At 38.7% G+C, this 10,955-nt stretch overlaps 1 protein-coding gene across 1 annotated transcript in view; it reads left to right on the top strand.

Annotated features, from left to right (window-relative positions):
- FAF1 (Fas associated factor 1) overlaps window positions 1–10,955 on the top strand; it is a 506,936-nt gene that overhangs the window by 374,932 nt on the left and 121,049 nt on the right. The window contains exon 13 of the mRNA XM_025388444.1: window positions 10,589–10,743. Within this exon, the coding sequence (XP_025244229.1) occupies window positions 10,589–10,743 (155 nt within the window). The remainder of the gene's footprint in view (window positions 1–10,588; window positions 10,744–10,955) is intronic.

Below are 10,955 nucleotides of genomic sequence, written 5' to 3'. Positions count from 1 at the left end.
TCCTCCTCCCCTCCCCTCCCCCTCCTCTCCCCTCTCCCCTCCCCTCCCCTCTCTTTTTTAGATGTAGTCTCACTCTGTCACCCAGTTTCGAGTGCAGTGGTGCCATCTCAGCTCACTGCAAACTCCGCCTCCTGAGTTCAAGCAATTCTCCTGCCTCAGCCTCCTGAGTAGCTGGGACTACAGGTGCGTGCCACCACGCCCTGCTAATTTTTGTGTTTTTAGTAGAGATGGGGTTTCAGCATGTTGGCCAGGCTGGTCTTGAACTCCTGACCTCAGGTGATCCACCTGCCTCAGCCTCCCAGAGTGCTGGGATTATAGGCATGAGCTACTGCACCCAGCCTAGGGGGAAGATTTCTAGAGGAGGTACTTCTGACCTGAATCTTAAATGGTGAGAAAAACTTAGGCAAATAACAGAATTCTAAACAGAAGGAAGAACAAAAGTAAAGGCAATGGAAGATTAAAGTGAGGAAACTACAAAAAAATGCAGGACAGAGTTGCATTGCTAGGCATGATGCGGATAAAATCAGTAGGGTTCAAGGCATGAAGGGGCTTGTGATGCCCTGCATTAGCTGCCATTTAAAATCTGTTTTTAGGCTGGGCATGGTGACTCACACCTGTAATCCCAACACTTTGAGGGGCCAAGGTGGGAGGATCATTTGAGCCCAGGAGTTCTAGACCAGACTGGGCAACATGGTGAGATCACTGTCTCTACAAAAAGAAAAAGAAAAAAAGAAAAACAAATAACAATTAGACAGGTGCGGTGGCATGTGCCTGTGGTCCCAGTTACTCAAGAGGCTGAATCAAGAGGGTCACTTGAGCCCAGAAGGTCCAGCCTGTAGTGAGCCATGTTCGTGCCACTGCACTCCAGCCTGGGCAACAGAACAAGACCCTATCTTGGCAGGGCGTTGGGGGAGAAGATTAGTCTTTTTGTTCCTTGGAGCCTCCCCACCTGTCATGCCTGCCGTCCCTGAATTCTATTCTTCTGTACCACCAAAAGTACCCTAGAGAATCATTAGACATTTATAGTAACTAAGAATCAACAGTAATAAAAATCTCAATGGCAAGGCTTATCTCCCATGTGAAGGATTGTTCGTTTCCCAAGCATCCCTTTGGGAGTCTGGGCTTTGATATTGGTAATTTCATTACAGCTCCAGAGATCCGACCTCAAACCAGTGCTTTTTCCAAATATTATACATAAATTAAGGGAATCAGTACTCAATTGCTGATTTCCCACTTAGTAGCTCTGTGGCCCCAAACAAGTAATGAGCCTGTGTCTAATATGGAAAAAAAATGATGATGATAGTCTCTACTTTATACCGGTTGTTTTGAGACTTAAGTGGGACGCTACCCATAAATGCACCCAGCACTGTGGATGAGACAGATGGTGCCTTTAAGCAGTTTTGGACAAATTTGAGAAATGTCTGTAAAATAACAAAACTGATTTTCTCATTCAATTATGAACTAGTTCTAGGAACAGTTTCAGGAAGGAATTTTGAGAACCCCGTGAGCATTTCTACCACTAAATTTAGGAGTTCACGTTTAGCAGTGCTCTTAGTTATCAAGTTTTATTATATTTATTTTTTAAAATCAGCCCATTTTAAAGTCATGCTGTTTCTACTGCTTCATGTTGAAAGAAATCTAAATGCCATCATTGATCATTGTCTTCTAAGAAAAATAAGTTCTATACAAATTTGAGGCCACAGCTGTAGTTGGTAAGTTTCTAGCTCACCACACAATATCCAGAAAACCAGGCAAACAAACTTCTTTGTGCTTTGGAAAATATGCCCAGTCTGCTTATCTTGTCTGTGTTATTTTTTCCATTTAAATTCCTTAAAGTCAGGACAATGTCTTTTATAGTAATTTTGTATGACAGCTGGGACAGCATCCTGCACATGTGTGAAATAAGACCTAGGATGCTAATATATTTTTTTTAGAAAAATATATTTGAATTATACAAATAATGTATTTACTATAAGAGAATGAAAATACAGATGCATTTTAAGTAGAAAATGACACCACATAATTCCAAACCTGAAAATAACCACTATTTATTAAATGCTTTTACTTTCTAAATGTGATTTTTTTTTTTTTTTTTTTTTTTTTTTGAGACGGAGTCTCGCTCTGTAGCCCAGGCTGGAGTGCAGTGGCCGGATCTCAGCTCACTGCAAGCTCCGCCTCCCGGGTTCACGCCATTCTCCGGCCTCAGCCTCCCGAGTAGCTGGGACTACAGGCGCCCGCCATCTCGCCCGGCTATTTTTTGTATTTCTTAGTAGAGACGGGGTTTCACTGTGTTCGCCAGGATGGTCTCGATCTCCTGACCTCGTGATCCGCCCATCTCGGCCTCCCAAAGTGCTGGGATTACAGGCTTGAGCCACCGCGCCCGGCCCTAAATGTGATTTTTAAAAAAATCTATAAACATGTATATCAGAAAAAAAGCTGATATAGTTTATATAAATACAACCATACCAAACCTGCTGTTCTGTAATTAGATGTTTCCACTAAATAGTATATTTGTTAGTACCATTTGGAATTTGCCTTTATTCTCCAATTATCAGATCTGCCTAATTAAAATTGTAAAAATCTTTAGTGCCCATATTAAAATTATTTCTTAAATTAGTTTAAAACTTACTAGTTTAGAAATACACTGCCATTTGGCTGGACGCGGTGGCTCACGCCTGTAATCCCAGCACTTTGGGAGGCCAAGGCGGGTGGATCACAAGGTCAGGAGATCAAGACCATACTGGCTAACATGGTGAAACCCCATCTCTATTAAAAATACAGAAAATTAGCCGGGCGCCTGTAGTCCCAGCTACTCGGGAGGCTGAGGCAGGAGAATGGCGTGAACCCAGGAGGCAGGGGGTGCAGTGAGCCAAGATCACACCAGCGCACTCCAGCCTGGGCAATAGAGTAAGACTCCATCTCAAAAAAAAAAAAGAGTTAATACAACTCTATATGCTTAAACACAACTTGTTTTTATAACATATAATATTCTACTTAGAAATCTGTTTGCCAGGCAATATTTAATGGTATTTAAAAGCTACTGAACATGTACACCCATAAATCATTGTAATTCTTATAGTTTTTAGTAAGAATGCATTATTAATACATTTTTAATGAAAAAATACTATTAGTTTATCTTCAAGTCTTTACTGCTCTAGTCTGTCACCTCTTGGAATGTGGAAGTAGATATAAGTAGGTTCTTGTTCTCTTCCTCAGTGGCCTAAAAGTTGGGGAGAGGAGTACACTTGACATTCTCACTCCTGTTGTCATGCTTGTTTAACAGGCCTATTGCTGACTAGGATTAGTGTTATCCCTCTCCATAGAGAATAGTAGAGGGTTAGAAAAATCCTTCCTGCACTTTTAAGAGGCTACTATACCAAAGTCCTTAGTACTGTATCTAAATGTTTACCTGGCAAAGCCTGCCTACTTCCTTGCCTACACAGTCCCTCTTCCAGCCTCCCCACAGATATGCCTCCTTCTCTATAATTTGCTGTAAGAACCAATCATTTCAGCTTCTCATGTCCTTATTCTTAAAAACTTTAGCCACATGGTGGCCTTCCTCAAATATATTGTATTACCTGAGTATTACAGTCTAAGCAATGAAAACTGATAAAGAGCTAGACCCAATGAACATCTGTCAGCTTTTTTTGAGAGTTTGATTTTACTTTAGGCTTTTCCTTTTTTAGATAGAGTCTCGCCTCGTCACCCAGAATGGAGTGCAGTGGCGCAATTTTAGCTCGCTGCAACCTCTGCCTCCCAGTTTCAAGCAGTTCTCCTACCTCAGCCTCCCGAGTAGCTGGGATTACAAGTGCACCCCACCATACCCAGCTAACTTTTTGGTATTTTTAGTAGAGATGGGGTTTCGCCATGTTGGCCAGGCTGGTCTTGAACTCCTGACCTCAGGTAATCCACCTGCCTCGGCCTCCCAAAGTGCTGAGATTACAGGCGTAAGCCATCACACCTGGGAAAGGCTTTTTTTTTTTTTTAAACCCTCTGACTTCCATATGACAGTGTTCCCTATGCAAGATTCAGACATCTGTGTCCTCCAGATTTCAGAATGCTATCCCAACATCTGCTTCAGAAAGTGAGGGGAAAAAGACACCATCCTGGCATCTTCTCATCTTCAGTAGCTGACTGTTTCTTTTTGGAACCTCTCCAATTTGGTTGATGCCTGTTGGTCCCTGAAATCATATTCAGGAGCTGAACAGGGCAAAGTGTTGTGATTCTTTTCACAATACAACCTGCAGTCTGGTGCTTTACTCTTTAAAGATAACTAGCTTGGAGTTCTTTGAACAGATGGGGCCATTGACATCGCTGGGCCTTTCCCAAACTTTTCCTTTGTTTTTTATCCTTTTTACTCTTCTTTTTCTCACTCTCATGTATATTTAAAATTCTGCTTCTGGCCAGGCACAGTGGCTCACTCCTGTAATCTCAGCACTTTGGGAGACCAAGGCAGGCAGATCACCTGAGGTCAGGAGTTCAAGACCAGCCTGGCCAACAAGGTGAAACCCCATTTCTAAAAACACAAAAAATAACCAGGCATGGTGGCAGGCGCCTGCAGTCTCAGCTACTCAGGAGGCTGAGGCAGGAGAATCGCCTGAACCCAGGAGGCAGAGTTTGCAGTGATCTGAGATCACGCCATCAGCCTGGGCGACAGAGCAAGACCGTCTCAAAAAAAAAAAAAAAATTCAGCTTCAGTCACAAAGAAGTCACTCTCTTCTGCTTTTACTGTGGTTTGTTTGTTTCTACTTACAGCATTGATGTCCTACTTTTAAAATTCAGCTCAAGTATCACCTTCGCAGACCAGTGTGTAATCCCAGCACTTTGGGAGGCCAGGTCAGGAGGATCACTTGAGCCCTGGAGTTCGAGACCAGCTTGGGCAACATAGTGAGACCCCATCTCTATTAAAAAAAAATTTTTTTTTTTTTTTAAGTATCATCTTCATAAAGAAGCAGCCAATCTGATGTTCATGCCTAGACCCCAGGACTTCCTCTGTTACTACTCATTACTACTGATTTGCCAGCCTTACTTCCTCACTACTCCCATCTAGAAAAGAATTTTAACAGACTTCTAACCTTCAGAACTGTATGCCACCCAAGCACAAAACAGTGTAGTGGCTTTCCCAAGGTCACATAGCTGGGCAATGGCAAAGCAGGAATCTGAACCCAGATAGTGTGGCTTCCTACTGTCCTGCTTCTGTTCTCACATTGCACTTATCTTGAGTCATGATTGTATGCTATGCTGTACCTGTGAACATCCATATACAAGAATAGCATTGTAGAAGTTGGCAAGTATTGGAATGATCCAAATTAGATGCTGGATTTAAAACAATAAATAAAACAGCTACAAAGGACTTGTGGGAGTACTTGGGGGAAATTTGAACATGGACTGTATATTAGATGATATTGTAACAATATTAAATGTCTTAGGTGTGATATAAATATGATGATTATGTAAGGGAATGTATTATTCTCAGAAGACAGATTTCTTTAGGATAGAAGTGTCATGGTGTCTGCAAACATTCAAATGTTTTAGGGAAGTATTAAAAGAATGATAAAGCAAATATGGCAAAATGCTGATGATTGGTAAATCTAGGTGAAGAATAAATGGGTGTTTATTGTATCATTGTATCCATTGTTTGTATCAATGAGCCATCTCCAAACTTAAAAACAAAAAGTGATAGTGATAATGATTCTGATTACTATGGTGATGTTAATGATGAGGGAAAAGGAGAACAAATGGGAAGGAGAGAAAGCAAGTCAGGTCCAATTTACACAAAGGAAATTATTTTATACTATAATTTTTACACTGAAAAAAACCTATGAACTACATTGTACCATTCCCAGAAATTGTCATATCAACTTTAAAAGCATTGAACATGCAGATTATGGATATTTTGGTACTCAAAATGGAACCCTTTCTTTTTAGTTCATCAGCAAATATTTCCTTAGTATCTGCTCTCTGCCTGACTTATTTTGAGACACAGCACATTTCTTCCAGCTGTAATATTCTATGGTTCTGTGACACTAAGAGTCTAAATACAATAGCTACTGTAGCTCAAGGCCAAGTCACATCGGTTGCTGTCAGCTGGGCATTTCTTAAGCATCAACTTAGTACCTTAGCTCCTGGATTTGAATGTGAAGATTAGTGAGGCACCAAACGCAGAGACACAATAAGCATCCCAGACACTATTGCCAGTAGGAAAAATGAAGGAGCTGCTTAATCTTTAATACATTTTCATGGCCATTATTTCTCTTGAAATTGCTTTCAAAACCCTTTATTTTGCATGGATAGTTCAGGAATCTTCATCCTAACAGCTACCTTTCATTCAGCACCTACTATGGGCCAGGCCTTGTAAATAGGTACTTAACCTACATTATCTGCAATGCTTACAACAACCCAATTGCCCCGTGGTCACACAGCTGCTAAGTGGCAAAACTGGATTTAGAACAGAGCTCTCTGTTACTTTAAAGCTTGGAGACTTCCCTTTGCACTGTGTTACTAAAACTTAGATTACAGGGAGGGAATCAGGATAGTGTAGCTTGGTTGTTTGCCTTTGTGGTCTGCCAGACTTAGACCCTCTCTGCCAAATTAGAAAGGACAAATACAATATATTCTTTTTAATGCCGCAATATTATCATTTGTTAGATGGTACTAAATAAAACGTTTACCTCCACACATTATTTCCCACCACTTTTTGAGGGTAAGGAAACTGTTTCATTCATCTTTATAGTCTCAATCCCTAACACATAGGTACTCTTTAAATGTTATTGAACTGAATTATTAATGGGCCAAAAGAAAAGCTGGTTATAGTAGTAATAGAAATCAAAACATTTTCTTACTCATTTTCTGTGGTACTGCTTTTCTTCATGAAAGCAGTTTTCTGATTAGTTTGCCATTTCAACTCTTCCAAATTGGTTGATATGCTGAACCCAGTTCTCACTCTTTTGGCCTGTGCTTAATTGAGCTCAGTAAGATAATCAGAAATCTGAGTCTGGAGTCCATTTATCTGTGACTGTAATTTAATCAGATTTATATAGCCTAAATTTACTAGCACTTCCATACTATTGAGTCTTTATATTTTGCTTATTTATTGTCATAAAAGCAGCAGAAAAATTTTTGTTGAAAGCTTATGTCAGAGAAAAGATTATTTTAAAATTATTAGTTTTCCTTTTGAAGGCTACTTTGGGGTACCCACAGCCTGAAGATCCTCTTGGGATACTCTTTTTATCATCTCCTTTCTCACATTCAGTCTAGAGCTTAAAGTGGGAATTTTTTTTAAGTGTGTTTTCCTGGCATCTCATGTTTAACAGTGTCAGGGGTTTGTGTCCCTGGAACGAAAACTGTTTCTCCAGAGTCTTTTTTCTCTCAGCTTCCAGTGAAAAGAGGGGCGAGGCGAGCCAGTCGCTTACCACAAAGCAGTGCCACCACAAAGGAAAGATTAAGGGTTTAGAGAGAGGTCAATGTGGGTTTTTCTCTAACTAAACACTTTCCTAAAGTTTCCTTGTGGAAAAATAATGAAGTCATCTCAGAGTTTTTAAAGAATTTTTATTTCTTTTTCACCGTCTGCATTCGCTTGTCTTCTCAGCATGGATGTTTAATCTTCCTAGGCTTTGTGAATTGGCCCAAATGAATAAGTGGTGAGCTGTCTCTCTAGGAGCTAGAGGCTTATTCTAAGGGCCTAATCACTGAGTAAACACATCTTTGCCCTCCCTCTCACAACTGCGATATAATAGTCGAGATTCTAGCACAGTAACCTGGATATTGCAGGGACCAATGCTTTGAAATGCAGAATGGTTGATCCTCCAAAACAGACAGTGCCTGATCTTCGCCTGCCTCTTTCTTCTTTTTTAAATTAAATATTGCCAAAGAGATGCTGTTTTATTGCTTGATATTGTGCATTAGTGCCCTGGATTTCCAAGTTTAGTTTCAGTCAACACTGTCGGCTGCACTTATAGGGAACTCTGCATGTTGGATTTCTTAGTAGCCTCTTCGGCACATGTGTGTTTGGTTTGGAAGAGCATTTAAATTAAATCAGTGAGATAGCAATGTAAATCACTAATCTCTTTCCCAAAGTCTAAATGTTCCATTGCAGTGTTCTTGAGAGAAATAGGCATTTTAAAGATTTAGCCATTGCCATTGTTTAGTTAGAAATATGCTGATTTAAAAGTGGACAGCTCTCTTGTTCCCAGTGTCTCATTAAATGTAGTTGCTGAGAAACGATCAAGCTGAATTAGAGGTTGACATCCCTCTGTCTATTCAGTTAGAGAGCTCCTAAGAAGAAGAGCTCTGAATTTGTTAATGGTGCCAGGTTCACATTACTTTCCCTAAAGCATCAGAATTCTTGACTCATTTACTAAAACTGATTTTGCATTGCCACTGCAATGGGGTATCTTTTTTTGCCAAGGGGCTGTGGCTCATATCAGTGTTCTTGTTTCTTTCGTCAAACAGGCTGGGACCCATGCTAGTTTAAAGATGCAAAGAAGACTGAAAGAGACCTCATTCTCTCTCTTGAGAAAGTTAGTCTAGAGGGGAAACTGGTAAACAATTGTAATACTAATAGAAAGAGATACAGACCCAGGAAAGGAAGCTCTTAACTCTGCCTGAGGGAATCAGGGAAGGTTTCATAGAGGCTTTTTTTTTTTTTTTTTTTTTTTTGAGCCTTATAGGATGAGTAGGAATTTACTAGATAAGTATCTCTCTAACAATGTATCTGATTACAAACTTCCTAGAAGCCTGATACCGTTCTCTGCAGACATCAACATAGATGAAGAAACCCCAAGTCTTTCTTGTTCATCATTTTATTGCCACTGCTTCCTGCTGAGCCTGACACAAAGAGTATTTCAACAAATGCTTGTTGAATGAATGAACAAATGAATTAACACATAGAAGCAGGGTGGGATCAGCTGAGCTACTTATACGCAGGAGTCCTGCCCTTATTCCCATTACAAGCTGTCTCTGAGTCTCAGTCCAAAGCAGTCTGGCATCCTCATGCTATATGAGTGCTTCCACAAGCCTTGACTACAGTGTGGTTGATTTCCCTGCTACCACTGTAGTATCAGAGAAAAAACACTTACTTGGACTTGGAGTTAGACAAGCTGGGAGCCAGTCCTCGTATTACTTACTAACTAGCTGTGACATTTGGAACAAGTCCACTTTCTAAACCTCAGTTTCCTCATATGCTAATGGGGTTAAGGATGCTATGTTAAAGATTTATTCTGGAAATTAGAGTAGATAACGTTTGTGAAAGTAACAGTGTCTCCTATTCATAGTAGATGCTTTTAGAATCTTAATCTACCTAACTGTGGCTACTCTCATCTATTATAAAGTTTACCTTTGTAAGAAATAATTTTAATGATGATTACTGTTACTATTATTTGGATTATTTATCGAGATAATTCCTAACGTCAGATTTCATTAGCCTTTCATCAGCATGAGCCTTATATTTTTCTGTAAGTTTCCTTCTTTTCTTCAGAATCCCACACAGCAGATTTTCATTTGCTGTCATCACATTCTTATTTAACATAAAGGGAAAGATACTAAGCTTCCCTGAAATTTTCCTTTGACAGAATTTCAAAGATTGGTTTGTATGTTGTCTTTACCATAAAATTTTATCTTTCCTTTCCCTGGTAATTGTGAGTATTGTTAAACTCAGTTCTTTCAAGAACTGACTACCAAGAAGGTAGTCAACAATTTAAGCTCTTTAATCATTATAATCATTGTTGGTAAAGCTAACATGTTGCAAACCATCAATGGCTACTTATACCCATTGTTTTTATTATACTTATTACCTTGTTCAATTTCAGTTTTTAGTTTTAATTATTGCATTGAGTATCCAACTATGACAGAAGACACATTTAAGAGACCAAGTCATTTATTGAAAGCAACTTTTATTATGGCAAAAGGGAAATAATAATTTTCTATATGAAAAGCCACAGTGGATATTTTCTGAAATATAAACTGGAAAGAATGCATGTGAACTGAATATTTTTCTATCTTTTCATATGGCAATTATATGTTACATGCTGTTAAATAAGGGCTTAATATGAGAACACATTAAGGACTTTAAAATTATCTATAGAACAAAAAGAAAACTTCATTTCAGACCTTTTCCTTTCAAATGGAAGAGACTATCCATTGTTCAGATTAAAACCATAAAAAATATGTAAGAGGAATTTTGTCATTCTGTTTTAATGAATTTTTTTCTCTGTATTGTTGAACAGTTCAAAGTTAATATTTCTCTTTACATATATCTATTAAATGAAAAGAATAGTAAATCCATTTTCTTTAAGCAAAATACAATTCTGTTGCAACTTCGTTTGAGATAGGCTTGCACATGTTAACAGAAATCTGCAATAGCAGTCTGAAAAATTAGATATAATCATCCTAGCCTTTTTCAGGTGTAAGGAAGTAAAATTTTTTGATATTTTAGATGCTTTAGGAACTCCACAATGTAAAGTACTCTTTTAGGGAATAGCATTTAATTTTTGTCTTTGCTGTTCACATAGACTAATTATGCCTGTCTAAAATTTAAGAAATCTTACATTAGTGGATATCTTAATTGATCAGATTTTTCTCCTCTTTTCAGAGAAAGCTTCTTGCTATCTACCTCCACCATGATGAAAGTGTATTAACCAATGTCTTCTGCTCACAAATGCTTTGTGCTGAATCCATTGTTTCTTATCTGAGTCAAAATTTTATAACCTGGGCTTGGGATCTGACAAAGGACTCCAACAGAGCAAGGTAATACTGTTGTTCACAAGTTATAAGTTGGGCTTCTATTAAAAAAAAAAATCATTGTGTTTGTCATCATCATAAACATTTTTCATCCTCAGCATTAAACTCTCTACCATTGCATTTTATTAGACAAAAGCTGCTCATTGCAGCTAACACATGCAGTTATTTGCAATTATGAAAATATACCTTAACTTATAAAAACTTTTTAAATTCAAGCA

Source organism: Theropithecus gelada, chromosome 1, assembly GCF_003255815.1.
Source record: "Theropithecus gelada isolate Dixy chromosome 1, Tgel_1.0, whole genome shotgun sequence".
Classification (NCBI taxonomy): Eukaryota; Metazoa; Chordata; class Mammalia; order Primates; family Cercopithecidae; genus Theropithecus; species Theropithecus gelada.
This window is presented reverse-complemented; position numbering and strand designations above follow the sequence as displayed.